Source organism: Drosophila ananassae, chromosome 2R (assembly GCF_017639315.1).
Source record: "Drosophila ananassae strain 14024-0371.13 chromosome 2R, ASM1763931v2, whole genome shotgun sequence".
In the NCBI taxonomy this organism is placed as follows: domain Eukaryota; kingdom Metazoa; phylum Arthropoda; class Insecta; order Diptera; family Drosophilidae; genus Drosophila; species Drosophila ananassae.
In genome coordinates, this window is record NC_057928.1 from 14,909,759 (window position 1) to 14,937,193 (window position 27,435).

The 27,435-nt window shown below is 46.0% G+C and overlaps 9 protein-coding genes across 9 annotated transcripts; 5 read left to right on the forward strand and 4 right to left on the reverse strand.

The window, feature by feature from the left end:
• Positions 1-324: 324 nt before the first annotated feature.
• Positions 325-975, forward strand: LOC26515280 (the record flags this gene model as incomplete). Its single annotated transcript, XM_032454949.1, has 1 exon — positions 325-975. A coding segment is annotated over one exon (525 nt), but the record flags the coding sequence as incomplete, so codon positions are not given.
• A 23-nt stretch (positions 976-998) lies between these two features.
• LOC6506675 lies at positions 999-1,890 on the forward strand (the record flags this gene model as incomplete). Its single annotated transcript, XM_032454784.2, has 2 exons — positions 999-1,325; positions 1,379-1,890. Coding segments are annotated over 2 exons (732 nt in total), but the record flags the coding sequence as incomplete, so codon positions are not given.
• LOC6493284 (ribosome biogenesis protein BOP1 homolog) lies at positions 1,787-2,806 on the reverse strand. The gene is made up of 2 exons (XM_001957401.3): positions 2,661-2,806; positions 1,787-2,597 (listed from the first exon to the last, which is right to left on the reverse strand). The coding sequence occupies exons 1-2, from the start codon at positions 2,686-2,688 to the stop codon at positions 1,876-1,878; spliced, it is 750 nt and encodes a 249-aa protein (XP_001957437.1). The 5' UTR covers positions 2,689-2,806; the 3' UTR covers positions 1,787-1,875.
• A 1,301-nt stretch (positions 2,807-4,107) lies between these two features.
• Positions 4,108-5,414, forward strand: LOC6506676. Its single transcript, XM_001957400.4, has 2 exons — positions 4,108-4,226; positions 4,304-5,414. The coding sequence occupies exons 1-2, from the start codon at positions 4,196-4,198 to the stop codon at positions 5,341-5,343; spliced, it is 1,071 nt and encodes a 356-aa protein (XP_001957436.1). The 5' UTR covers positions 4,108-4,195; the 3' UTR covers positions 5,344-5,414.
• A 590-nt stretch (positions 5,415-6,004) lies between these two features.
• Positions 6,005-7,182, forward strand: LOC6506677. Its single transcript, XM_001957399.3, has 2 exons — positions 6,005-6,151; positions 6,209-7,182. The coding sequence occupies exons 1-2, from the start codon at positions 6,109-6,111 to the stop codon at positions 7,162-7,164; spliced, it is 999 nt and encodes a 332-aa protein (XP_001957435.1). The 5' UTR covers positions 6,005-6,108; the 3' UTR covers positions 7,165-7,182.
• Positions 7,183-7,468: 286 nt separating this feature from the next.
• On the reverse strand, positions 7,469-8,908 carry LOC6493283 (transmembrane protein 19). Its single transcript, XM_001957398.4, has 2 exons — positions 8,667-8,908; positions 7,469-8,601 (listed from the first exon to the last, which is right to left on the reverse strand). Exons 1-2 carry the CDS (start codon positions 8,773-8,775, stop codon positions 7,718-7,720), a joined length of 993 nt encoding a protein of 330 aa, XP_001957434.1. The 5' UTR covers positions 8,776-8,908; the 3' UTR covers positions 7,469-7,717.
• A 118-nt stretch (positions 8,909-9,026) lies between these two features.
• On the reverse strand, positions 9,027-10,770 carry LOC6493282 (POC1 centriolar protein homolog). The gene is made up of 2 exons (XM_032454042.2): positions 9,640-10,770; positions 9,027-9,569 (listed from the first exon to the last, which is right to left on the reverse strand). Exons 1-2 carry the CDS (start codon positions 10,528-10,530, stop codon positions 9,285-9,287), a joined length of 1,176 nt encoding a protein of 391 aa, XP_032309933.1. The 5' UTR covers positions 10,531-10,770; the 3' UTR covers positions 9,027-9,284.
• Positions 10,771-10,882: 112 nt separating this feature from the next.
• Positions 10,883-12,514, forward strand: LOC6506678. Its single transcript, XM_001957396.4, has one exon. The coding sequence runs from the start codon at positions 11,063-11,065 to the stop codon at positions 11,891-11,893; it is 831 nt and encodes a 276-aa protein (XP_001957432.1). The 5' UTR covers positions 10,883-11,062; the 3' UTR covers positions 11,894-12,514.
• A 6,015-nt stretch (positions 12,515-18,529) lies between these two features.
• On the reverse strand, positions 18,530-23,443 carry LOC6493281 (zinc finger protein sens). The gene is made up of 4 exons (XM_001957395.4): positions 22,991-23,443; positions 21,661-22,763; positions 19,595-19,745; positions 18,530-19,375 (listed from the first exon to the last, which is right to left on the reverse strand). Exons 1-4 carry the CDS (start codon positions 23,148-23,150, stop codon positions 19,125-19,127), a joined length of 1,665 nt encoding a protein of 554 aa, XP_001957431.2. The 5' UTR covers positions 23,151-23,443; the 3' UTR covers positions 18,530-19,124.
• Positions 23,444-27,435: the final 3,992 nt, after the last annotated feature.

A 27,435-nucleotide genomic window follows, 5' to 3' on the forward strand; every position in this document is an offset into this window, starting at 1 on the left:
GGATTCCTAGTTCTCTGAAAGTGTATCTCTGAAAGATTCTAGAACTATCCACCAATTCCGCGAAAGGTAGCCCCTGTATCCCCTGCTGGGTTCAGATGGAAAATCTCCACAAAACCAAAAGGATCTGGCGATCGGCGCTAAGTTGGCAGCCATAATTGAGGATTAAGCGAGGACCTCTAGAACGCTGGCGGGTCATAAAGCCATAAATCGGGACGGGGAAATCCCGGCGACCCGCCGCGACGGGCGCTGAAATCCCGAATGAAAATTAAAAGTCTGGGAACGGATAAGTTTATGACATGCACACGCGCGACCAGCACCCACTAATTACGCCCGCTACCTGCGCAGGACATACCTGTCTGGGTGGTCCCTTTAAAAGGACCCGCCCGGAAGCATACATCACCATTGACTCCCGAGACGTCACACATACTAGACCATCGCAAAATGAGCCACAAGTCGGAGAAAAGACGATCCGGATCGGAGAAGCTGCACAAGGTGAAAACCTACGATTCAATGAAGAAACAAAAGAAACGGGCCCTAAAAAAGCTTCGCCGGAAAGAAGCTGGACCAAACTTCAGCTACCAGCTCTTCCTATACCGCCAGGAACTGCGTCGATCCCACTCGGACTTCTCCTACCTCCGCCTCTCGAAAGCCAAGATCAATCTCACCTCGGAACTGATTGCCAGGCATCTCGTGTCCGGAAAACCACTGAGAACCGTGGAAGAACTAAAGGAACTCAGTCGGGAGGTGCAGTTCAAAAAGCGCCTCGCCCACCAGGTGGAGCGTCTTCAGCAATTCCGCCAGCTGGGACTCACCGAGATGATCCTCAATGGCAAACGGACGACTCTATAATCGGATCGGATAACGTGGGAGGGACTACAGGGCGCATTAGACTTAGAGCCGGGCATTACCTTAAGTTAGTTTCTAGAACTTAGACTGTAATATTTTATCAAATAAAATATCGCATCAAAATTTAAATAGATACAATTTTATGATTCAATATTTCTGAAACATTTTCAGCTTTGCTTCTTTGTTTCATTTTGTGCTCTGGCCAAAATGTAACCCACTCCAATGACAGCCAAGAAGCCATCAAAGTAAAGGTCCTGCTTCAGGCTTCAGCTAGTTCCACTACCACAACAACGGAAAAGCCAAAGGTCAGTCCCACTGCCAAGACATTTAAGCAGGGCCAGGAAATCGAAGAAGAGGAGTACAATTTCCTCACCGATCGCCTGCCCGAGCTGAGTGAAGATGAGTTCAATAACTTGAGCGAAGATGCCAACCCGTTGCACTTCCTCAAGCAGCTACCTATGGAGAGAGATAATCACCAGGTGAGAAACTCCAAAAAAAAGTTCAATGATTTCAAGAATTAAAGTCTCCTAAGCTGCAGGAACCAGAAGTCCAAGTTCAGCCTAAGCCAGAAGTCCAGGTCCAGCCAAAACCAGAAGTAGAAGCTGATCCTAAGCCGCAAACCACTGCCCCTGTGATCTCATCACAGCCAAGTGGCTCCCCTATTTACATCACTATTCCCATTTACATCAGCACCGCGGGAAAACTGCCATTGACCCTGACCATTGGCGACCAGGAGCTGTCCTTGAACAAGGTACGAAGGAATGGAAACTCAGCTCTAGGCAGGAAACCACCGTCCACCAAGGCACCCAATTCACACTACAACCGTCTGCTTGAACCGCCCAAGAGGCGGACCACAAATCGTCATCGCAGTCAGCTCAAGAGCCACATTTATGCCATCAAGGATCGCCAGGATTCCATGTTCAAACCGAAGCAATGAGGATTTTGAATTATAAATTATGGCATTTAATTTTTTCTAATTAATAATAAATAAATGAAAATAAATAGATGTTATGGAACTTTGTGAACAGACTAGACAGCATTGCTGAGAGGGGCGGACGTGGAAGCCGTCTGCTCTGGAACCTTGACAGGCTCCGGAGTTTCCTTCTCAGGACTGGCCATAGCTTCTGTATTCTTTTCTGGCATGGTCTCAGAAGCGATCTCTTCCTCTGGCTTCTTAATGTCTTCGCCTTCGGTTTCGGACCCTGGAATGACCGTTACCGGAGTTTCCTCCTCATCATCATCATCGCCGATTACTTCCTCAATGGCCTGCTGGATGAAGTGCTCGAACTGCTGGAAGTACTGCAGCGCATTGTTGGCCACCTGGGCGGTGGGCAGGTCGGTGGTAACCTTTTTCAGAGCATCCCGGATGAGGACGAGCACAGGCTTGCGGACCGGAGCAGCTGCAGTGGTGGCGTCTCCCTTCTGGTCCTTATCTGCCTCGGCGGGGGTCTCGGTGCCAGTCTCCTCCTCTGGTGCTTCAGTGGTATCCGCCTCGCGACGCCTGCGAATCAGCGATTCATCCTCGTCATCGTCATCGTCCTCCTCATCATCATCATCATCCTTAGACTCCTCGGCCACCTTGTGGGAATCCACCGATTCGTCATCGTCGTCCGTCTCCTCGCTGGTAACAGCACTAGAGTTTTGGGAGTCCTCCTCCTGAACGGCCTGCCTAAATGCTGGGAAGTCGAGACTGGAGCCCGATTCCGCCACCGGAGCTGAGCTCACGGCACAGGCAAGGTAGAGCAGAGCAGCTGTTGAGAAAACCCAGATTAGGGAATATATTTTCAAGCCTGGGGAGATTTAGCTCGGCTCACCTAAAGTCAGGTAGATGGGTCTAACCATGGTGCTAATCCTTGATTTCTCGCTCTCGACTCCGTAGTGGACTTTTGCAGTTTTGCGGTCTTTATGAGCGAATCCAGCGCTCAGCTTTCGCTTTTTATAGGCCCCCCCAAAAATGAAAGTAAATGCGCGGGTAAACAAGGCGCTGTGGGCTGGCTCCGATCCCAGCGATCTCAAAGATGAGGTCTCTGGAGCGGACTGACTGCAACTCAAGCTCTCTTTCTAGGGTTTCTTTCTCCGCCCTCTCAGCCCATCTCGTTTCATTTCTTTCTTTCGTTTGACTTTAACTTCTTTGGTTTACTCGAGTCTCAAGACACCATACGCAGATCCCCAAAAGAAACCGAAATCATTTATTTAAATTTTCGGTCTGTCTGCTTTCTGGCAACTTCTTTCATAAATTGGATAATTTGTGTCCAAAGACCCGGGTCTGGGTCTCGCTCGGATCTGTTTGCCAGAAATATTAGCGAAGCCCGAGCTCAACTCCGGGTCTGAGATGCAAAACCGCTTACAAGATCACTTGGTATTCCTCGTTGGGGGACCGGGTCGGTCGGCCAAAAGCCCAATTATGTAATTGGACATGCTCCGGCAGAGACGATCTAATCGAACGCCCCCCACCATCTGGCAATGCATCACAGATCGGCTAACTTTCTAATGCTAATGGGAAATTTGAAAACTTTTCCATGGAACTACATTTTAAAATCAACAAGAAGTGATAACGAGGAAGATGATTCATCAAAACCATGGTGGTAATAATAAATGCAATTATGGATGATTTTAAATGGCTGATACCCCTAACCTTCAACACTCCGTAGTTTTTGGCTTATGGTAGAAAAAATTTAGAAATTCTGCGGTTAAGATCATCTAGAAAGAAGGGTCTTCGCTTCAATAGAAACCACAATTACAATTGATGGAAACTTCTGTAGACTGAAGCAGATCAGAGATCAGCATCGTATATCGTCAGAAGAAGAACACTTAATTGGACGCGGATTTCCTGCAAGCGATCGCCAGCAGAAGAACCTCATAAAATAACAACCAGATCTCCGAACCTTTCCAGATTGACCCAATTTCAGAGAACCGGATCGCTTGGACTGTCAAGCTTGGGCGACTGGGAATGGGATTGGGTCTCGAATGGAGGGCAGCAAAGGTGTTAAACACACAACCAGTTCCATGTCCCAGACATTCTAGATGGCTATTTCGAGTGTGAGTGGACAGACGCGAAGGGCAGGCCACAACACATGAGTTTGCATAAAATTTCACCAAACCGATATGATACCAAAACTTTGCGTACTTTCGTTTCGGGGGAATCCGAGGGGTATCGACATCTCGAAGCTGCGCGAAGTGTAAACAAATCCGGAGATGAACGGGCTGGCCAAGAAGAGAGTTGCAGTACCAAGAAAACCGGTAAGAGCGAAAAGAATTCCCCGTCGAGAGGAGAAGACTGGTACTTAAGTCGGTGCCTGCCACAAGATGTGATCAGTTGTTTTGGAAACCAGCAGCTGACCAAAGCAATATGCGACCATTCCCAGCTTTCTGTATCATAGGTAAGGCATCAAAATCAGGTCAAATCGGCGATCAGAACCATATATCCTATTATACCTATTGTTTTTCCTTTCTCCAGTGGCTGCTTGCCTGATTTTGGGAGCAGCTCCCGCAGAGGCCAAGCGCCGCAAGCACAAGGGCTCTGACCACCACCACCATCACGATCATGAGAAGTCCGATCCCCACAAGACTAAGACCAAGACCAAGTGGTCTACTTCCACGGATCTGGCTGGCAATAGCCAGGTGTCCACCGAGGAGCACGGCTACTATGTAAAGCGCACTTATGCGCCCTCGGAGGAGACTCAAGGCCGAAAGCGCCTGAGTCCTCCGTTCCTGGCCATTCCCATAGCCTGGTTCAGCTGCGACTCCTCCAGCCAGAAGCAGTGTCAAACCTCCAACTCCGCGGCCATTAACAGCGCCGCCCAATCCCTCAACGAGGGCTATCTCTGCGACGACGACTGCGAGGACCTGTACGAGCCCATTTGTGGCAAGACCAATACCGAGGTGGCCGTTTTCTACAGCCAGTGCAAGTTGAACGTGGCCAAGTGCCGATCCCACGGCCTCTGGACGGAGTTGCCCTTCGCCGAGTGCCAGGCGAAGTACCCTACGGAGACGGCCTATGCTGACAAGAAGTTCCGGGCATCCCCCTACTTCCGCGACCTTGCCCTGGTGGAACAACAAAAGCTGCTGGAGGAGCAGCGACGTGCCGAGGAGGAGAAGCAGAAGCTGGAGAAGGAGCAAAAGAAGCGCGAGAAGGCTGAGAAAAAGAAGATGGAGAAGGACTGCAGAGAAAGCAGCGAGGAGAAGGAGGATGAAAAGGGTGACAAGCCATTGAAGGATGAGCTCCCAGTCCTTCCATTGTTGCAGAATCATAAGCCCTTCGAAGCTCCTTTGAACGTGCCAGTGGCAGTGGCAGTACCAACTCCAGTTGCTGCTCCAGTTCCTGTTCCCGCGGTGGTAGAGAAAAAGCCCGAGCCCATTGCCCTGCCCCCCATGCCCATTAAGGAAGTGCCTACCCCCAAGCCCATAGCCATTGCCATGGTCGAAGCTATTCCACCGAAAGTGCAGACCCCGTCCAAGGGCAAGGACGATGACAGGCTGAAGTACACGGTGGCATAAACTAGCAATAAGATCTCATCTAAGAAAATTATTTATTTTAATTTATTTAAATAAAAAAGTAAAAGTATAAACATTTTTTCTTTTAATTATTTATGTTAAAAGTCTATATTTTAATATCTTTCTAATATGACGCACAAAGTAATGCTTACTCAGGGATAGTATTTGTTTTTCGGAGAAAGTAGCATTATTATTTCTGCAAATAAAAGTTTAATGCAAACTTTAATGCTTTTACTGGCTAAACAAATAAACAAGATGTTCTGAAAATACTTCTTCAGAATATTCTTCTCCATGAACCTGTACTATTCTTATGATAATAAGGAATATTATCTTAAAGGCTTAATTTTATTAGGAAATTGGAACTGGAATTTTTTCAAGAAATTAAAAAACTTTAATTCTGCGATAGTATCATTAGATATATCATTAAAAAATAGAATAGAAATCAGATTTCTTGCAATTAGAAGAGACTATTTTTTAGGGTTTTCTAGGCCTATGATCATCTCCCTTCAGAATTTTACGATTCTTGGGTTGATGCAGCTTCTGCCAGGTGCAATGCCCTTTGAAACAAGTTCTATAAACTGATTGACAGCGATATTCAAGCTTGAAAGGGCCATCATCCGGAGGCCAGAGCACTAAACCCAAAAACTAAGTGGGCGTGGGATGGATGGACAGTGCAACAGGTGGCAGCCGGCTGCCTATAAAAGCTGCAAGGTATGTGTCAGTAAATCACAGAAGTGACCCAACTGCAAAGGGTTCCGGAGTGCAGACATGTGGTTCTTAAAGCTCCAGCTATTGATCTTACTAAGTGCAGGTGAGTTTCAAAAAAATCCTTAAGCTTAAAACCATTTTCTAAGCATTATATTTTCAGGATTGCTAGCCATCCAAGCAGCTCCTGCTGAAGTAACTGATGAAGTTACACATCCTCCTGCCGAGCAGCTACAGACAGAGTCTCGATCTCGCAAGGACGATGTCCTGGACGTCGAGGATGACCTGGATGGACGCAGTGCCTATGTCAATAACCAGTTTGTGCCAAGCGAACCGGTGGAAGTGGTGGACGATGAGCAGAATGCACCGCTCTATGAGATTCTTCAGAAGCAGATGGAACAGGTCCTGGCCTCCACTGGTCCCAACGATCCAATCTACGAGCAGCGCGAAAAACAGGAGCGTCGCGATCAGCAGCAGCCACCCCACCAGCCTCCGCTTTTTTCCGGAGGAAATCGGGGAGAAAACGATCTGCAGGACGACTACGATGACGAGGAGGATCAAACAGACCAGGGATATCCGGAGGACCCGGAGAAACCAGACGCAGTGCCATCTTCTGAGGAGGAGGATCAGCCAGAGTCTGGTTACCAGGCACCACAGCTGAGCAAACCCACCAGTACCACTCGTAGGCCCAGCAAAAGACTTACCACGTCTCATCCAAGAACCTCGAGGCCAAAGTCCTCCGTTTCGTCCAGGACTACTGCTGTTCCGTTGAACCAAACCAGCACCACTGAGGCATCAATAACGAGCAGTACCACCACCACCCACCGCCCGAAGACCACCACGACTACCAGGCCCAACAGCCTGCCCCATGATCCTCAGGTGTACCAGCACAAGCGGCGCATCATCTTCAAGACCATTTCCACGGGCTCCCAGTTTGTAAACTCGCCCATTGGTGACCTCATGATCAAGTTCTCCATCGGTTTCGCCAAGCCAAGCACTAGCACTCCGGGAGCAGTGCCTAATCCCTCAAACGAGGCACTTCGGGCTCTATCCAATAATATTTTAAGAAATCTGGAACTTCAGAAGCTAAAGCGAGCCAATAAACTGCAAAAGGAATAAATGGAAAATTGTATAAAATATTTTTGTTTATTTTTGCGAGGTACAAACGTATATTTTCAAAATATTTTGTGGTTTGTAATGAAAATTTCTACAAAATGCAACCGAATATCGATGGGTACTTGGAAATATTTTCGCATTTATGGAAAAATCACCAAAACTTTCGACCTATTTTTAGAATTGATATTTAGTTTATTATTTTTGGAGAAATCAAAGCACCACTATTTGAAATCTGCAATTCATACTTTCCGTGCAGTAGCCATTTTTCATCTAAAGAAAAATAATAAAGTAGCTTTAACGATATATGTATGATGTCAACATGCGGGGTCGTTTAATGGAATTCTTAATCTATAAACTAAATGGACAGTCGTTAAGGCTTTTATGTATAGATATGAGTTTTAGCATTCCGAGCCAATCTGTGCCATATTATAAATATGTTCTTTTCGAGTCTTTTAGTATGTTAGTTCGCTTGGCGTTGTGGAAGCTTTACAAAAATATATATGTACTCCTATTCCGAGACTCTAGGAGCTAGAGCATAACAGTCAACGAGATAACATCAGCGCACAGGCCAGAATTTCTGGGCTAAAAGGGGAATGGTGACGCCGGTGACGATGCTGGATATTAGGTTCACACTATGGTTGTCCAGGATTCGTAATCCGCTGATGTGCCGCACGCCCTTTCTAGGTGCATCCACAATCTTTCCGTCAGCATTAATGCCCGAAAACTGCAGCAGGCCGCCTAAGAATGAATCGAGAAGCGATCCAAAGAGCCCGGCAATGCCGCCGAATAGGATAATGGGCCATTGTGGTGGGCTCACCAGTAGCATCTTCGACTCTACCGTGTAACGAACGGTGACAAAGTAACCGAAGCCAACAAGTAATCCGCCTAGAAGGCTCACCACGATCCCAGGCAATGAGACGCCACCATTGGTTCCGCGTGGCACTCTTCTCCATGTAATGATAGACACGGGATCTCGTCGAGAGAGAACACTTCCCAGCTCGCTGGACCAGGTGTCACCGTTGCAGCAGGCAAAAGCGCTCATCACAGCCACACCCAGCCAACTCGACCTATATTCCCGAGCAAAGTCAATGGCTCTCTCACCACTGCCGCAGTCGAGGAGGTAAAGAAGTGCCAGTTGGGCGGCCATGCCACCGTTACACAGCACCTGGACCCAGTTACGCTGGCCTTCGCCCTCGCGGAAGTCACTTTCAAAGCGCCGCTTCATGTTCGACCGGAACTTGGTGGCTCGGGAAGAGCTGAAGAAGAACACCACCAGGCTGGCGAAGAACGGATGACTGGCCACAGACAGGATGAAAGCAACCAAAATGCCGAGAGCTGCACCGGATCGGTTTACGGAGCCTCTCTTCAAAGCCACGGTCATCAGGGCAAGTGGAGAAAGTATGGAGAAGAGCCATCGCGCCGGAGAAATCACCCGCGACTCTGTGGGGCAATTAGATAACCTTTAGCTGGAATACACCTGGACATTAATTGGATTTTGATCTCACCTTCGAACTCGCCGCTCCAGAATTTTGATAACGCCACGTTTCCCAGCCACATGAACAGCGAGAGGGGCACGGAGAGGCCGCAGAAGAGTATGGGCATCCAGTCCCGCATTGTAATTTGGTTCTCCGGTCTCTGGTTGGGAATGCAATCTGTTGTTTAATGCCCTCCAGCGGGCACTTTCACCGCTGGCATTTGTTTATTTTATTATGTGCGCAACCTAGTGATGGCCCTGCCGGCGTATAAGGTTTCCTACGTCTATCGGTTAAAATCCATCACTAACTTTTTGACATTTTACAGCCCTAAAATATTGCCAACCTATTTTTGGTTTTTGTTTTACAGGACTTTGGCGGAAAATTCATACATTTTTGTCATATATGTATGTCATAAATTATATTTATAGAAGGTAAAAATATTTAAAAGGCGCTTAACTATTACAAAGTGTAAATGCCCTCCAAACGCCGCACTCGCTCGTCTAGTAACTTTAGCATCTCACTCATCTCCTCCAGTTGGGCCTCGCAAGAGCAGGTTTCCGAGGCGGATTCAAGGGACACGTCCACCACCTGTGGAAGGTTCATCAAGTTATGTGCGGCAAGGCTACTCAGGTATTGTTTTTGTGTTGGTTAAAATAGGCGCGGACTGGCGCTTCGAGGATTGAGGTCCAGTTCCTGGGCGGTTGGTGTCATGTGTCTGCTGTCAAGCACCTGGAAATCCTCGTCCAAGGTCTGGTAGGCCAAAGATTGGCGTGGATCAATGCGGATACTCAGGTCATTGGACTTGGCGTCGCTAACATTGCTCTGCTTGGACGAAGATGCGGTACTGGTGTCGCAGCCCGACGAAGCCAAGGCAGCCTTCGTCTCGAATTGGGATGCGTCGTAGGTGTGCAAGTTGGACTGCCACACCAGCAGCTGCAGGAGTAGATGATGATAAAAATTACCTCATATTAGGCGGCCCAAAGGCTAAAAGTTCAACACTCACCTGTCTATCGTTCCCAGCTGTGGCAAATTGTGCACCATCCTTTGTAAAAGCTACCGCATTTATTGCGTCAGTGTGTCCGGTAAGCGTATAAATTGGTCGGCCCTCCAACAAATCCAGAATGCGGATGGTGTGGTCATCACTGCCCGACAGTAAAAAGTGTCCGCCCGGATGGAAGGCCACATCGTTCACAGGCGCCGAGTGCACCACGTACAGTTGCAGTAGCTGGCTGGCGCTAACGTCAAAGATTTTGATGCGGTTACAGCCGAGGGCCACGGCCACCATGTTGCCCCACGGGTGCCAAGCAACTTGCCGAGGTGCCGCCCTCTCCTCTGTGAATGTGCGGACGCACTCGCCACTCCCCACGTCGTAGATGCGGAGTGATTTGTCGTCGCTGACAGTGGCTACCAACTTTCCGTTGGGGCTGAACTTTGCGGAGCGCACCCAATTGCACTGCTGGGCGAAGGAGGCGATGAACTGACGCCTGGCCACACGCCATAGTTTGGCGCTTTTATCGTCGGAAGCGGTCAGCAGCTGGTGACCCGTCGGATCGAAATCCACACTGCGCACTGGCTTGCTGTGAGCCACAAACTCTCCGGAGACGCCACGCACTTTAGGCTCCCATATCTTCACAGTTCGATCATGGCCAGCAGAGGCTATCAAGTTGCCCTTTGGAGACCAGGCCACCCCGTTCACCGCACCGGTGTGTGATGCAAAGCGGATGCAGCGAGCCGCCTGCTTCAGGTTCCACAGGATCACGGATGAATCCGTTGAAGAAGTCGCTATCTGACTCCCGTCCGGGCTAAAGCGAAGTTGTGTGATACCGCCCGAGTGTCCCGTGAAGTGGCGCTCCAACGCCGGGTCGCTGAAAAGGCCTTGCATGTCGGTCCTCATTGCTTTGCCAAATAAAATTTAATTTTTCACACAAAACTGGTTGAATTTGCCGCTGGAGTTTGAAAATTGAAATTGCGTCGCCAAGCCAACCCTGCAGTGTGACCGAAGCACGAAACGATTACGCCCGATTGGCATGCATTACTAAATTCGGTCGATAATCAGTCGATCAAAATTAACGACAGAGAAAATCTCGTTCCAATTTTTTGTTAGCCTATTTTTTCAATGCTATATGTACTTTGAAATAAATAATATATATCAATAATAATAATATTTTTAGTCCGCCAGTTGTCCAACACTAAAAACGGCTTTGATTGCAAATCAGCTGGTAGCTGCAATATCGATTTATTTTAGTATTGTTTTATTTGAATTATTAACTACCACCACTAAAGTTTCTGAGATCACTTCACGTATAAGAGCAAATTGCGTGGCAAATTACTTGTGTTTATATATACACCGACGTCAGAGCGCTGCTCCGATCAAATAAAGTGCCATAATTGTGTAATAACTAATTATATTTATTTTATTCTTCACCATGCGAAGACAATGGCTCGGGGTACTGGGACAACTTGGCAGACACAGCCAAACATTCGTAACGACTGCTTCAAGGAGAACACCATTTGCATACGACCTGCATTTGAAGTCCGGCGCCTTCACATGCCGAAGCTATTCCAAAGTCAATACTCCTCACCTCAGCTCGGAGCGGGCCACGGAACTGCTTGGCAACCTGGATGATGAGGAGCTGAAAAATCTGCGCGGTGCCTTGGGAAAATTAGATTCTGACAAGGAGAAGAAACATTTTGAAAGCCAGCTGGCCGTTGGCAGTTGGCGTACTCGGTTTGGACGCCTCTCGAACAAGCCTACCTTGGGCCAGGTGGATCCATCCGGCACCTTTTGTGCCGTCCCAGACGACTGGATGCGCAAAAAACTGTTGGAAACGGCACCCTCCCCTACATTTGGACAATTGTCCAGCATTTTATTCGTAAATGCTGTGCCCTTCATAGCCTTCGGATTCCTAGACAACTTCATCATGATAACGGCAGGAGAATCCATTGAATTTTATTTAGGCCACTTTGTTGTTTTGTCCACAATGGCAGCCGCCGGTCTGGGCAACACCATCAGTGATGTAATAGGAATAATGACCGCGACCTATGTCGAGAGCGGATGTGAAATATTAGGCCTAAAACCGCCTAAGCTAACGCCCGCCCAATTCGAGTTGAAGTCTACTAAACGAGCCGCCAGTTATGGACGCGTTATAGGAATCACTCTCGGCTGTCTTCTGGGCATGTGCCCGTTGTGGTTTACGGACGAAAAAAAGGAGAATGAGGACTCTGATAGTACTGTGGCTGTGACTGTTACTGATTGAAGTGCCTTAGCGTAGTAACGCGATCCAGGGTATTGGTCTACAGGAATATGGATAAGGAAAATTGCAAGCCTACAGGGACAAAAAATAAAGGATAAATCGAAAGTAATGACGCGGAAAAGTACTTAGCTGAATGCGTTTGGGCAAGTCAGGATATCGTGCGCCTGCGATGAACAACAAAAAGGATGCTGCCAACTAATCAGGACTTAAAGTTGAAGGAAATCCTTGCAAAGGAATTCAGGGAATCCCGGTACCCCCAACGGGAATATTTTTTTCAATTCCGTTCAGAGGCTAAAAATAGAGTCGAACGAGTCTGACCTATCTCAATGCTGTGCAAATCGCTTAACAATAGATCAGTATTCAATTAACAAGTGTTCCATTATTTTTACTTAGTTATTTTTACACCACTTGAATATTCTCTGTTGAAACTTATACCTTAAATCACATCTAAGACTCACAATTGACCAAAATTTTAAACTTTGTAAAGGACTACTAATAACTTGAGCTTTGTCGCTTCCGGTTCCCGGTTGGCACACAGCCCTAGATTTTTAACTGTATATACCGCATAGCCTGATTAAATTATTTTAAAATAAATGTTAAATAAATAAAACGAAAAATTGTCGAGAATTTGAATTTATTCTTCATTAATCTGCATCAAAACTTCAAAAATTCCTGGGGGATCCCCATCAAAAATTATTAAAATGCCAGGAGGGCCTTTATGAGCCTCTTCGAAGGCTATATCTTGACTAATAATGATCCGATTCTTGAGCGGGATACCTTAAACGATTTGTGGATCGATTCTCCGTAAATCTGCATCAAAATCTGAAAGAAAAATATTTTTTAGATTTTTTGTAAAAATTCCTGGGGGATCCCCTTCAAAAATTATAAAAGTGCATGGAGGGCCATTATAAGCCACTGCGAAGGCTATATCTTGGCTAATAATGATCTGATTCATGAGTGGGATACCTTAAACGATTAAAAGATCTATTTTCCGATCGATAGAAAACTATTTAGGTTTTCTCTCAATTTGTATCGCTTGCTGTGTTTGAAAGATTCACTCCAATAATATTTTTTAAAAAGCTATACCATAAAAAATACTTTTAATTCATGACAGACTTGCAGTTCGGCAAACATGATCAATAGAATGATTCATAATCTATCTGAGATCATGTTTAATTCGTTGGAATGCAACGAATTTTACACATTTGTTCTTTTAGCGCCCCAACGGTGACGTTTTCAAGTCGATGTAAATATGTATATATGTAGAATGTATATTTACAGTAACGGTTACATGTGTAGATAGAATGTATAAAAAAATTTTAAAAATAGTTTTTAAAAACAGAGACAGCGGTTTCATGATTCTCCATGATTCGGAAATTTGGTGGTAAAAAATGCAGAATTTTTTTTGTAAATCGCGGGCTAGCTCTTGATCCTTACCGCCTGATCCTCTGTTGGCCAGGAGGAGCACATAATCGTTGGAAGTAGTACCACCATCTAGGATCTTGGCTATCTAGGATCTTGGGTAGGAGGAATTGGTCCAGGATGACCAAATCGCCACTGAACATTATTTCCGCATCCTTTTTGGCAAGGCACTCGTAATATCCTTCTTTCTGCCATCGAACTCCTTGATGGTTCATTCAACCTTCTGTTTGGTGCTGTGTCCCTCTAATGATCCTTTTTTCTGACTTTTTTTTGGCCAAGTTCATTGCCTCTCTCGGCTGCTATCTCTATCGACTAATTATGCGTTCTCCAGAGTGCCGGGCAAACGACCCTAGAAGCCGTTCTGGCCAAAGGCTGACATCAAATTAAACAACGAAAAGTGACAGGAGTGCAACTGTGAAAGTGCAGCAGAAACGGCAAATGGCAAAAAGCCTAACAAACAAGGGCTACAAACAAAAGCCACCGACGAACATTGAACTCTAACTTTGGGAAATTATTGTGACAAGCACACGATTTCCACCTGTGGCTATGCACCTCTCGCTCGTGCCCCGTGCCTCATGCCCCATGCCTCGTAACTCGTAACTGTTCTTTGCCAAAATGCAGTTATGCCCGAAGCTTGGTAGTTGGGACTGGACTTTTAGCAACCCCTGGCCGTGTTTATAACTCTCCAGATCGCATAGACAAAAGGTCGTTGTCGTTCCTCAGAGGGGGAACCCAAAGGATTCCGTTCGCTCGGTTAAGTTCAACAAACTGTTTTATCAAAAAACTGTTGCACTTTCAAATAAACTAAGCTAATTTGCCCAAGGACCAAAAGGACTAAGTGGAGACGACCACAAGCTGATCAAAAATCCTTGGTGATACGAAAGTGGTTGATATTTTTATGAGAATAATAAAGACACTTTTTTAAATAAATATGTTATATAATATGACTTAAGTTTACAAGAGGAGAAAGTTAAGGCTCAGACATTAGGTGTTGATCTTTAATATTTTTTTTAAATATTTGAAAACCTTTCTTATATGCAAAGTAGCCTTTGGAAAGGTATCTATAAAGCCGCTCTGTTAAGGGTCCTGGATGCATGGCATGTGGCTTGCGCCACAAACGAGCCCAAGAACCAGGATTGCCGAGAAGACCCCAAAGGCACCGACCAATCAAGCTTCGGACCCTCGTGCCGCATCGTGGTCCCTGCCGCTTGGCTCGTGTCATCTGTTGAATTATAAAATATGGCAAGGAATTAATTTGGCCAGCCCCTGTAGGCCGGCAGAATCTGGCACAGCAGCAGCAGCAGCCAACAAAGAGGGAGTTGCAGGACCAGTGGAGCGGCAGGATAACGATCCGAACCGATCCGAATCATCTACCGCTATCTGCCGAGCACCTGTCGCCCAAAATTCGAATACGAATACAAATTCGAATCTGGACTCGAATCCCGGTCCCAGTCTGAAAAAAACCAAAACGAAAGGTGCGCTTAAATTCTTATAATGACTTGACTCGCTCGCGTCTTCAACCTGCTGATCCTTGCCCCGCCACCAGGAGCGTGCAACCTGCCCCTAATGTTGCATCTTCGGCCGCAATTTGTTGCCCATTGTGTGCCTGCCTCCGTCCACTTCTTCTGCATCAAAATCTGTCTATAATCTGTATTTCTTTTTTTCTGGTCTGGTTTTTGGACGCAGTCGAGGCTAAAAACACCTTGTGATCTTTTTATTTCTCGTGTCTCCTTCAAGGGTCGGAGGAAGGGTCCTGACGTCCCGTTTCCCTGCCCCTTTCGACTTTGCACCTTTTCTGACAAAATCCGTACGAAATTTCGTGTTTAGATTTTGTCATTTTAATTGCGGAGGATCGGCTTTTGTTTGGGTTGCCTTCTGCCTTTGTTTTGACCATTGCCTTCGCCTCGCTTTGGCATTATTTGGCTAAGCTCTCCGGATTGGACAGAGGCTCTTGCCTTCTGGTTTGCCAATTAAGCTGTTGGAATAGATTTCACAATTCGCCTTCTGGCCGAGGGTTGATTTGCATATCTGACTTGGATTTGTCACTGCCCTCTGTCCTCTGCCCTCCGAACTCAAATCGAAACAGCTTAAGATTTTCCAAGGGGGTGATGAAGACTAATCTGCAACTTGCAGACTAGTCGTTGACATGGCACTCTCATGGCTTCCGATTTGGCCAGCGAACTTGGCCAAACTGATGATGTCTTGGGCACTGAGTCATGTCTGAAGCAGGTCTTTTGTATCAACTCTTAATGAAGCCTGGAACCAATCAAAATATGACTTCTGTAGACACTCTTGAATGACTTTCCTCCTAAAAGGACATTTAATATTTTTATTGCAGCATATGCAGTCGTCACCTGTCCCTTAATGTCTATTAAGAATACCCCTTGAAATCATTCGAAACGCAGTTATATCGATATTACAAGATCGCCAGGTGACAATGCTCAATCAAACAAAAGCAAAGCAATCATAACTTATCAGCTCGAGCTCAAAAAAATAGTAGGGGGAAAAGGGACTTCGGCTTGGAAATGGATGGTAGCCGAAGGCAGCTTGTTGAAATTGGGTCACTTTTGGCCAGGCCAGGCAGTGGCAACAAAAGGCCAAAAGATCTTGTAATATCGATCGAGCGTGACAGGTGCAGTGGTGCATTTGCGATTGTTGTTGCTGCACCTTCGCCTCTGGATTTTGAGCGACAGCTTGTGGCCCAAAAGGCAGTGGCAGCGACTCCCCTGAGGGCCTAGATTAGATGCAGATCCATATCCAGATATCTCTTCTCATATCGGTCGTATTTTTTTGCGGTCTGACCCGGTCGGAGGGGAGAGATTTTTACGACTGTTGCATCTTTTGGCTTCTGCCGTTGTTGTAATTGCAAGTGCTGTTGGTGTTGCTGTTGCTGGTGTCGTGTGGCCCATGTCAACTGGTTGCAGGTCGCCGTTGTAATTTGCCTCTTGGCATATGGCTTTTTGCCGCAAACCGGCTTTGAGCACGCGTCTTGTCTCGTCCTGGCTCAATAATTGCGCGACAGGTTCCAGGATTCCAGCAGCAGCAGCAGCAGCAGCAGCAGCAGCAGCAGCAGCAGCAGCAGCAACATCAGCAACAGCAGGTGCTCAATGCGGCTAAAGGGAATCGGGAATCAGCGCCAGGCTGCTTACAACGAAAGGACATAAACATAAATGAGCCGATGTAATATTGAGCCGCTGCTCCTGCTGCTGTTGCTCCTTTTTCTTGAGCCTCTTCCTCGTCCTTGCCGCATCCCTTTTTGTCTGCCATCTCCCTCTATCTGTGCGTTACAGGTGCCTTTTCGAAGGCATCCCCTCCGCATTTTAATTGTGAGCCAAGTTCGCTTCACCTGCAACACACAGCAACTGACCTAAGACATCTTTTTTGCTCTTGCTCTTGGCTCGGCCCGGCTCTTCACCTTTTTCTTCTTATATGTTGTTTTTTTTTTTAGCCACAACTATTATTTTTATTAATAGCCAAAGTCAAAAGTCACCTGCTTGGCACCAAAAAGAAGTCGAGCTAAGGGTAGCCGGAAAACGGAACCGAGGGGAAAAGGATACAGCATGTTGCGGGTTTGGAGTTTTGGGTTTGGACCTTCTGACCATTTCTAAGATCAGTTTCCTCTTCTCTATTATTCCCGCACGGGTTTTCCATTGTTTGCGTTTTGGGGTTGCAGCTTTCGAGTGATAGCCATTCTTTGTTATCGAAGGGGTCTGACTCTCTTTTTCTTTCCTTTTTTCCATGTGGGCTTGGCTCGAGTGGGGCTGGCTGGCGGACTGGCTGTTGAATAAATTCCAAACGGCATGACAAATTATGTGGGCTCAGGTGTTATGCGGCAAAAAAAGGGGTTAATAAACCGAGAGTCACCGCTGCGGAGAAACTCCAGCATATGGCTGCAAACGCATGCCACTTATCGCTATATCTGGGTCTGCATTATGGTGGGGAAACTGACGATATTGGAACTATATATTTTGCTATTAAAAGATCTACAAGTAATACACAGTATTGTAAGTCCTCTGGGACTTTTCAAACCATCAAATAGTCTCCCCTTTTATCCTTCATATTCATTTAAATAACCTACTAATATTTCAATTTTGAATAAGATATTCCTTCCTTTCCAATTATCCTCAAAAATTTCCCTTCGACCTTGAATTATCTTGGAGAATTCTTCAACTTCATTGATCACCTGCTATCAAATATGCAACAATTTCATCTATGGTATCAAGCATCCCCGTTGCATCTACATTCTTTGACTTTTAGCTCTTACTTTACTTTGTCGGCACTTGTCGGAAAGTCCTTGAACTGCATTTTTTTTGAAGCGGCAACAATTGAACGGCATACTTCTTGATCTCCTTCCCCGGTTTTTGTTCAATATTTTGTCAATTTCGATCAATTTGTGGCGTGCCAAAGTGAAAAGAACCACTCCGTCTCCGACTCTGAAGCCGACTGCAGAAAGTGGCCCCTTTTTGGTTAAAATCCTGCGGCCAGGTTTCGCGATTTCTGATTGCGGCCAGCGATGAATGGCGATAATGAGGGAAGTCGGTGATTTGTAAACTGCCAAACTTCATTTCGGGCGTTTTAAAGTGCCGCAAAATGCATTCGGACATTTCGATTACCGAAAATTGCGATCAGCAGCAGCAGCAGCAGTCCTCAATGACCATTGCACTGGATCCCTCCAGCCACCATCCTCCTCATACATCCGCCTCCCTCCTCGCACTTCTCACTTTATTTTTCGTCAGCAATTAGTTCGAACTTCGAACACTTATTGGCGTTTTCCCCCGGGAGGGAGGGGGATGGGCGGTGCCGGTGTACCTGCTGTAACGCGGCGGTGTACAAAGGACATTCCCCACATGCCACATTGGCCACAGATCAAAGATCACCGCGTCACCCGAACCAGGAGCGGGAGCTGCAACAGGAGCAACTTATTCCCCAACAATTGAGGACGTGCTGGAATTTGTCTATAAAATCAGGTTATGAGCCAAATCCCCCCAAAAAATAAATATTTGGAGCGCTTTGGACAATTTTGGGGCAAGGAGGAGGCTGTGGTGTCCTTGATGCCCAAGAATGTCTCATTTTCATCAGAATAATGAGATATTTGGCCCCTCTTTGGTAAAAATGGTAATTGAATGCCATACATTTAATATTTAGCATTTAAATATTAATAAATTATAGCTTTAAAATAGTATAGCTTTTAAATTAAAAAAATCTTGTGAGTTCCTTGTTCTTTAACTTTCCATTTTATTTTCCAAAATATCATATTTAATCTACTAATAACTAAAATACAAATCATTGGGTAAATTATAAAATTATAATAATAAGCTAGAGAAAATTCACAATAATTGTATAAATAAATGAGGATGGTAATCGAACTAAACTTAAATAAATTAAAATGCTTAAATTTTGACAAGTTTTTGGTCGCCAAGTGGTGGTTGTGTTCCTTGTTGATGTTGTTCTTTGGTACTTTTAGCTGCCAATTTTGGGTTACGTTTAAACCAAATCGATATAGGTTAATGCAATAAATTAATATTAGTCATTAGGCTAGGGTCCTTTAACAACTACAGAAAAGTCTTGTTTTCTATATATACTATATACAGGCTTACAGAGCTACCGGGTTGAGCAGTATCTTAACAATAGTCATCCTAATCCTAGTTAAATCTTTGCGGAGGCCTAAACAAAACAAACTTTGGCTTCATAGCAACGACTTAGACGGGGATGAGCTCCTTATTCTGGACTGGTTTGGATGTGTGTCTACTTGGTGGTGCTTGGGGGCTTGGTGGTGGAGGATAAGGAGGTTTCCTAGTTAAATCCTGGCCGGTCAACAGCTGCTGCTGCTCACCTCCATCTTGAGCAAGGTCTGGGGCATGTCCAGGGGCTTGAGATCCTCGTTGGAGGCCTCCTCGTGGCGGCTTTCGCGATGCCTCCGCAGATCCACTTTGCGCTGGAAGGACTGATCGCAAAGACCGCAGCCGAAGGGCTTGTATCCCGTGTGCTTCCTCATGTGCGTGATCAGGTTGGAGCTCTGGCTGAAGGCCTTCAGACACACCGTGCACTTGTGCGGCTTCTCGCCTGGAAAACGGAGTCAAGGAAATCGATAAACACAATTAGTTAAATGCAGGTTCAAAGTTTATTAATTGTGCGGTTCGGCAGCTTTACAGCAATTAGGGAAATTGAAAGGCGATAGGGATCAGGCAGGGGGTGAGATTGTTTGCGTTAACACATTTGCTTGCCGCAGGACGAGGAGTCCATGGGACTGACTCTGATTTCCCCGTGGAACTTGCAACTTACCGGTGTGTATGTAGGTGTGCTTCTTCATGTCGGACTTCTGGTGGAAACGCTTGCCACAATACTGGCAGGGATATGGCCGGGTATCGCTGTGGATGAGCAGATGCGTGGACAGGGTGGATGAACGCTTGAAGCTCTTGCCACATTGTTTGCACTGAAAGAAACAAAATGGAAAGCAATGTTAAACACATGACACAAACAGAACGAGTCACGATTAGGAATCGCAAAATGCCCCATATTTGTACAGCCTGGTTTGTTTCGCTTCGAAAGCCCAAAAAGCTAAATAAAATCTGAATAGAAATGCCAAGAATATACTTGGCGTTATTTTTTGTGTGTGTCTGAACCAAATTCTCAGTGGCAACATGAATTAAACTAGATTTGTGAGTGCACAAATATTTGTTAGACAGGTGACGACAACACCCCAGCTACAGAGGGAAAACCCAAAGCCAAACTTTGTAGCTCCACATCATCCAGATAGGTTATTTTTGCATTTCTGTCTCACTCTTTGTGTGAGATACAAAACAGCTAAGTAAACAGGACGAGGAGCCTAGAGACTAGAGACTAGAGGAGACCCAATGCTAAATCTCAAGTCAAGCGACGATGTGTTTGTGGGCCAAACACAGCTGGGCCAAGTGGATCGATCGCGGATTGGGCGACACTCGAAAGATCCAATCCCCCAAGCTCTGTAACATCTTCTGGCCAACTGACTGTCTCTCAGTCTGTCTTTTTGTCAGATTAAATGTTTAAACAGTTTGCGTGTTGCAGCAACATCCAGCAAGTCTCTAAACATTGACACACTGACTGTCCCCCCACAACGCGGCTCAAATCGTTCATCAGCTCGGCCTACGTGGGCGACATTTATTAAATACTGGAGGAAGACTATGTATTTTTTGTTTCCAAAAAAAATGCGTAATTGTAAATTGACACAAGTGTCTCATATTTTGTCTCATATTTTGAATTTCTACCATTTTATTTATTTTTTGATGGTTTTTGTTTTTTTGGGATTTTCTATTTGCGCATTGCATTGGAGTGGACCATATCCAGGTAGCCGCAGAAGTAGCTCCACATTGGCTAGACCCGGGCCCAATTAGTTGGCCTATTGTTAAGCTGCGCTCTGAGCCGCAATGTCAATTTGCTTAGCTTCGACAAGGGAGCGGAAGTTGGCGAAACTCGAACAAAAAAGTCGAAAACTCGCTAAGACATAAAGAGCTAAGGAGAAACCCCAAAGTCTGAGTCAGCCGGGTGGCCCGCCGCCTACAGGGAACAGATGTAAAGTACGAATTACAGAAAAAAAAACAAATTCGAATTTATCCATAAAACAAGGAAAACTGTGCCCGAGCCTGAGCCAGAGCCTAAGCCCGCGCCTGCGCTTGCCACTTAACCCCTGACCATATGGTCCTGGAAACCTTTCTCGCTGCTGGCCTATCGCATTTCACTCGAATGTGTGAAAAAAACTGAGGAGAAAAAAAACAAAAAATTAAGGACTTGGTGCAGCGGGTGTTGATGGATATAAACGCAAAATGACATCGGGGGTAGGCATAACCCATAAGGGTTCGTTCGATCAGGACACCCGGGTGATGCCATCTCGAATTCCAAGAGGGTCGGTCGGTCGGTCGGTCGTGTGCCTCCGTTCAATCCAATAACAAAATGACAATTATGATTGTAATTTGTACATAAATCTTCCAGGGGGGGCACCTAGTGCCCAGTGCCCCCATACTGCCGCTAATCAAAATTATTTGATTAACTAATTGCGTGATTTCGATGGGACTTAATTGAATTTCCATAGAGCTCTATCACTATTTTATTACAGTATTTGCTGTGCCACTTTTCCAAATTGAAAGCGGGCGGACAATTAAAACACTCGAGGACAAAATATGAAACAATTAACACAGGGGAATACGGCTAAGGACACGCAACCTTACGCAAGGATATTACACCACGCGAAAAGGGTTGGACAAGAGGACTCTACTGGGGGCACGTGATAGCCCCATTAGAGACAGATCAGAGATTTGGCCTCGATTTCGTATTTGCCCCAAAATGATATATCCTGTTTGACTTTCGTTTCTTACCTGGAAATTCCTGCCGCTGCGCTTCTCCTCGCCCTCACCTTGGTACGAGGACGAAGAGGATGAGCGACGTGCAACATCTGTGGCCGTTGAGTCAGGATGTTGCTGCTGCTGTTGCTGTTGCTGCTGCTGATGATGATGATGATGCAACTGTTGCTGGTGCGTCTGCTGGTGTGGATTACGCATGTAGCCGAACTCGGCGGCAGCCACCAAGCCCATCAGAGCGGCTGCCGAACGGTTTTCCTGCTGCTCGTCCTTGATGTGTGGCTGCTGCTGCTGCTGTTTCTGTTGCTGTTGCTGCTGCGACTTCAAGTGCTGGGTTAGCAATTCCAGATTGCTGCCCGTTAGCCCGGCCATAAAGGCACTGCGATGGGCGTACAATTGCTGCTGGGCCACCTCAAAGTCCAGATCCTGGCCAGAAGTCGAAGGCGGCGCGGAGAGCGAGGAGATCGGCGATTGCAGCGACGAGACAGAGGCTGCAGTCCTTCGCTCATACTTAAATTTCCGTACAATGGGGTCCACCTGGTGCTCCTCTTCTCTCGCATCTCCCTCCAGCTCTGCATCTTCCTCCATTTTCAGAGCCAGTTGCTCCCTTCGTGCCGATCGCTCACACATCGAAGCCGGCGACCAAATGGGATTGCCCTGCGACCTCTGCCTCTGATGTTGCTGCTGCGGTGTTCCCGAGCTCTTCAGGTTCACCGCCCTCAAGGGGGGTGGGGTCACGTTCAGGGCTGCCACCGGATGCAGTGGCTCCACGTCGCTGCTGGAGCTGCTTCGGCTGCTGTTGTTGCTGCTGCTGCTACTGCTGGTGATGTGCAGGTGATGCTGGACGTAGTTCTCCTGATCGGAGATACGCTCTTTGGTGCTTAGGTTCAGTGGCATGTCCTCGTCCTGCTCTAGCTCCTGCTTGCTGATCTGCTGCATCTCGTGCTCCTTCTCCGGAGTTAGAGCATAGTCCCGATCCCGATGACCAGCAACTAAGCCAGCCGGCGACTTGGGGGTCATGGGGGTCAGGGGCGTGCCCAGAGCCGTGGCCGAAGACAGGAGGAATTGGGGCCACAGCAGAGCACTGGAGTAGAGCAATGGGTTGTACAAAAAGGGCAGATCTGTGGGATAAAAGGTGGGTTTTAAGAAAGTTTTAATAAAATATACTGGTAGTAGCAGATCTGCCCAATAAGAAAAGTTAGGAATTGCAAGTTTATTCTTGAAACTCCTTCAAAACCAAACTATTTAACTTTAATATTTCTTTATAGAATGACTAAATATTCATCTTTTATCAAAATGAAATATTTGATCCCCAAACTCCTACGAAACTCCATCTTCCAGGACTCACCTCTTCCATTAAGCTTCTGGGCAGCGGCTGAGGCTATCACGGTGTTGAAGGCGGATGCTCGCTGCATCCACTGTTTGTCCAAGGAGGCTCCACTGTAGCCCATGCCCGCCGGACTCGGCTGCTGGGAGTGGGGTGATGGCGGCGGCGATAGATGATTCATATTGAGTCTTGTCTGTTTTTTTTTACTTTTCACTGGCTTCAGTATATAATTTTTTAAATATTTTGGGGTATTCTTTTGGTAATACTACAGGGACACTCGGATGACACAAATCTCACTGTTTCACTCTCGAACTGATCTTCGAATTTTGTGCGGATTCTAGACTCGAAGGAGGCGAACACGTCCGTATCGCTCGGTGCTTCGCACCTGACTGAATCTTTGGCCGATTGCTCGGTTCTAAATTGAGCCAACGGTGAAGCGGCAGCGACTGGGCTCGACTTGGCCCGAAAAAAGGTAAAAATCGAGGTGAGTGTGCTGGTGTGTGTCTCGGTGTGTAAGAGTGGCAGCAAGCCGAATCAAAACGAGCCCTCTGTGGTGGTGGTGTCTCTTTTGGCCCTAACCTGTGTATGTTTGTGTGAGTGTGTTGCCAACTCTGGTTTTTCACCTTTGGCAGCAGTTGGCGGCTGTTGCAGTTGCTGTTGCTGATACTGATGGTGCTGCAGTTGTCCTGCACAGTTAGGAGCTGACTCCCCTCTCCACTGCCCTTGTCCTATCAGTGACTTTGATCGTGCCTCTCATTGTTGTTGGCAGCACGCGTTTCCTACTAATTGGTATGCAGTTAAAACTTCGGCGGGCGTTTGTTTTCTTGTCCTTTTCCTGCTGCATTGTAACTGTTACAGTTGATGTTGCTGCCGCACTGCCCCTGCCACTGCCACTGCTGTTTGTTGCTGCCACCAACTGTTGTTGGCTGGGAATCGGTTGGAGAGTAGGAGAAAGGGCCATCGATCTACGGAGGATTTCGTTGCCGATCGCTAATAATGGAATGCCGCAGGACGCGCCAAGCAAGGACGAGGGCGGCTACCGGGAGGGGTGACTTACAAATATTTATGTCGAAGGATCTGCAGATTCAACATCTGTTGTTTTTAAACCCAAAATACATCAACCAAGAAATTGATTCCCGAAAAATGCTAACTTTCGTTTGGAAATTTTCATAAAATTCAAATAAAAATCATCTTGAAAGTTTATTTGAGTTTCATTATTTAAACACTAGTTCGTCAACAAGTTTTCTAAAATTTAAAGGAGGATGGAACTAAGAGAAACTAGGAGAATATTTAGAAAGTGTTGTTGAATCCATTTTGTTGTTTTTTCATGTTTTTTAAAAACATTTCTTAAAGGATGAGACATTTTCTAATTGCCTCTTCTTGTATTTTAACAATAAGAACAAATGTTCACTATTTTGTTTCTTTTTAACATTTAAGAATTCTGTTTTTAAATAGTTTTGATTCAAAAATTAATCCCTTATATCTCCATGATTTTTTAATCAAATTTTAGCAGAAACTACTTTAAAATATTCAACTAATTCGGTCTAAATTCGCTCTTCTATTTTGCAGCATAGCTACAGCCTTGTTTCTTAAACTGTTTAAATCCTTTTAGACTTAAATATTCATTACAGGATTAGCTACATTATTAAAAAATAAAGTATCAATTTCTAATTTATTTCTGAATTTTTTTCAACAGACTTTTCTGTGGAAGATTATTTTATTCTCCCAAGTTCCCAAGTCACAAGTTTAATATTAAAAACACAATCTAATCATTAAATTTAGTTCCACTCTAGGATAATCACGAAATTAGAGGTTTTTGGAAGAGACTCCAGCCCCTTTCGATGCCTCGAATGGAAACGCTGCACGGGCTAGCACCTGCCACTTTCTCAATTTTTTTGTAGCGTCCTGGCGGCTGCACCTTTTTTCCTAGCCCAAGCTTATCCTTCCGCTCGTCTTCGCCCTCTTCCTGGTCCTTCGCCACGCTTGGCCACCTCGTCTTGGCCGCCTCAATTCCAGTTTATCTATCCTTGGCGCGGGCCGGGCCTACACCTGCCTAGAAAATGAAGAAGTGCCTGGCGCACTCTTACACATTTAACGATCCTTTTTCCATCGGGTGCGCGTCAGCAATTTTTATTCCCCCCCCCCACACTCACTTCAGTTTTTGGCGCAATTTCCTTGAGAAGGACATGTGCAGAGGACGACATTCCAGCGGACACGAGAGCGCCACGGGTCCGAGCTCGATGCGGAGTCTAAATTTGAGTATGTCGAGCTATCGGAGCGTGCGAATGCAGCACGAGGCTCGAAAGCGGGCCAAAACGGGGGAATTTTGTGGCACGATGAGGGCTGGCCACGTTTCGCTTGGCAGAGTTCTTGCCCCTGGCGGGCTAGGGCGCGTGCCCCTACCCGCTCACTAGCTCATCCCCTATGGCTTTGTAACGGATTCCCCTTATGCCACTGACATCTACATATCATCGTTTGATATGCGCAGTCGCAACACTACACTGAAAAGTAATTTTAAAATTATTTATTTAAAGAAAGAGGATATCCAAAAGGGCATAAAATAGGCTAAAAATTTGTTAAGTATTTAACTAAAATACAAATAAATTCAATACAAAAAAAAAGCTTAGGCAAAACCTTATTTCCTTTAAAATTTTTAAAACTAGTAACCCCCTTTTTTCTCCCAGTGTAGCACAAGTAAAACAGATCAAGAGTTGCCACCGATTTCCCTCCTTTCCATCGGGCGACATTTTATTTACGACACCCTCGGAGCGAGCCTTTGTTTGCTTTTTTCGCTCCCGGTCGAGCAAATCCCACGGAAATGCCGGTGCACTTGGACTCTTGGCTGGTGGCTGGTAGCTCGTGGCTCTCGGCCTGCTAATCGCTGATTGGCCAAAACCCTGACAAGAGGGTCGGGCGACGCTTACACACATACACGTTAGCTAGCTGTGTCTGTGTGTCTTTCAGCTCACCTGGTGAGGTGAGTTTCTGGCCCGCTTGGCAGTCTGTGTGGGCTGCGTGGACCGTTAGATGTTGGATTGGTTGACTGGAAATTCATCTCCTGATGAATTGTTAACTTGGCCAAGTGAATGGTGGATATGAAGAGTAGTAATGGGACAAGATCTTCATGATTTTGAGAGGTGGGTTCTATTGGTTTTGGGGATACTTGGCAGGAAGCTTTGTTATTTTCTTCAGATATTTCATTGTATTTTAAGCTTTTTATTAGTCATTTAAGAGATATAGTTTTTTTTTTTTTAATTTGAGCATATTGCTTATAATTTAAATACATATTCTAGAGCTTATAACTTATAAGTTATAAGTTTAAATAGCCAATACAAACATTTACTAAAAAATACAATTCAAACTATCTTCAAACCGTACGTAAAATATGGTTCTATAACTATTAAGTAAATAATTTACACATAAAAATATATTGTATTAATTGAACAAATATGTATCCTTCAAGCAATGAGCCTTCTTGGCAAACTAAATTATCTCCAATCGTGCCATTCATAATCCAATCTATGCTAATAAGTTTAGCTTCCGAAATACTTAACCGCTGAGATTCTTTACCTCTAGTTATTCCCCTCTTCCCGGCCCAGAGATCTTAACTGATTTATCGTAGTATCTGCCGACATCGTTTAAAGCACCGAGATGCCATTTAAGTATTCCCTATTTGTCTCCCAGTGGGTGCTGGCCAAGTGGCTTCTGCTGCTGCTACTGCTGCCGGTTGAACAAATTCCTTAAAACAAATCAGACGGAAATCTGTAATAAATTTATTATTATGTAGCCTGGTAGCCATGCGGATTATAATTGTCTTGGCAACAAATGTTGGCCGGAGCGGATGCCCACGGCGAGGCGACTGTGGCCACCGCCCCGGCTACTGGTTATGAGCACGACCAGGAGGAGTACTCCCCAGTCTCCAATCCTCAGGCTGCAGTCCCCAGTCGGAGTCGCTGTCGTCGGTTCATATCGTGCAGATTGTTGGCAATTATTAAAATGATAATTGCACAAATCTGGCTATCAATTGACGACCATCGAAGACCTTAGACCAGCCGCGAGCAGCGGCCAAAACGAGCGAAAGCCGCGCACAAGAAGCCCAAACCAAACCAGGCCCAAAACGCATGCGCAGATGCAGTCAACGGTTTCGGGTTTTGGCTTGGTTTCGACTCCGTTTCCCAGTCAGTGCCAACTTCCCAGTAGGTTTTAGCCCAGTCTGGTCTTATCATGCGGCGCGGCGAGCGCTGTGCAGCTTTTCGCCAGCGTTGACAATTTGGTATTAATTTAAGACAACAGCAGCAGCGAACCGGGCCCAGTCGTCCAGTACTCCGGGCCAGCAGAAAGTTGGCCGCTGCAGTGGCCACATGGTTGCTGGCCAAACAAAAGACGGACATTTACATGCTGCCATCGAGGCTAACAATGAAATCTGCGTAGTTTCTTGTGGCCCCCAAAGAGGGGGCGTAAAGGTG

Bases quoted from the DNA above. Each gene is read 5' to 3' on its own strand.
- LOC6493284 (XM_001957401.3), bottom strand. From the start codon at position 2,688: ATGGTTAGACCCATCTACCTGACTTTAG. The intron at 2,598-2,660 runs GTGAGCCGAGCT...TTTTCTCAACAG, and splicing joins ACCCATCTACCTGACTTTAG to CTGCTCTGCTCTACCTTGCC.
- LOC6506676 (XM_001957400.4), top strand. From the start codon at position 4,196: ATGCGACCATTCCCAGCTTTCTGTATCATAG. The intron at 4,227-4,303 runs GTAAGGCATCAA...TCCTTTCTCCAG, and splicing joins CCCAGCTTTCTGTATCATAG to TGGCTGCTTGCCTGATTTTG.
- LOC6506677 (XM_001957399.3), top strand. From the start codon at position 6,109: ATGTGGTTCTTAAAGCTCCAGCTATTGATCTTACTAAGTGCAG. The intron at 6,152-6,208 runs GTGAGTTTCAAA...TTATATTTTCAG, and splicing joins ATTGATCTTACTAAGTGCAG to GATTGCTAGCCATCCAAGCA.
- LOC6493283 (XM_001957398.4), bottom strand. From the start codon at position 8,775: ATGCGGGACTGGATGCCCATACTCTTCTGCGGCCTCTCCGTGCCCCTC. The intron at 8,602-8,666 runs GTGAGATCAAAA...ATTGCCCCACAG, and splicing joins CTGGAGCGGCGAGTTCGAAG to AGTCGCGGGTGATTTCTCCG.
- LOC6493282 (XM_032454042.2), bottom strand. From the start codon at position 10,530: ATGAGGACCGACATGCAAGGCCTTTTCAGCGACCCGGCGTTGGAGCGC. The intron at 9,570-9,639 runs GTGAGTGTTGAA...CTACTCCTGCAG, and splicing joins CAGCTGGGAACGATAGACAG to CTGCTGGTGTGGCAGTCCAA.
- LOC6506678 (XM_001957396.4), top strand. From the start codon at position 11,063: ATGCGAAGACAATGGCTCGGGGTACTGGGACAACTTGGCAGACACAGC.
- LOC6493281 (XM_001957395.4), bottom strand. From the start codon at position 23,150: ATGAATCATCTATCGCCGCCGCCATCACCCCACTCCCAGCAGCCGAGT. The intron at 19,746-21,660 runs GTAAGAAACGAA...TGTTTCTTTCAG, and splicing joins GCAGCGGCAGGAATTTCCAG to TGCAAACAATGTGGCAAGAG. The intron at 19,376-19,594 runs GTAAGTTGCAAG...TCCGTTTTCCAG, and splicing joins GCACACCTACATACACACCG to GCGAGAAGCCGCACAAGTGC.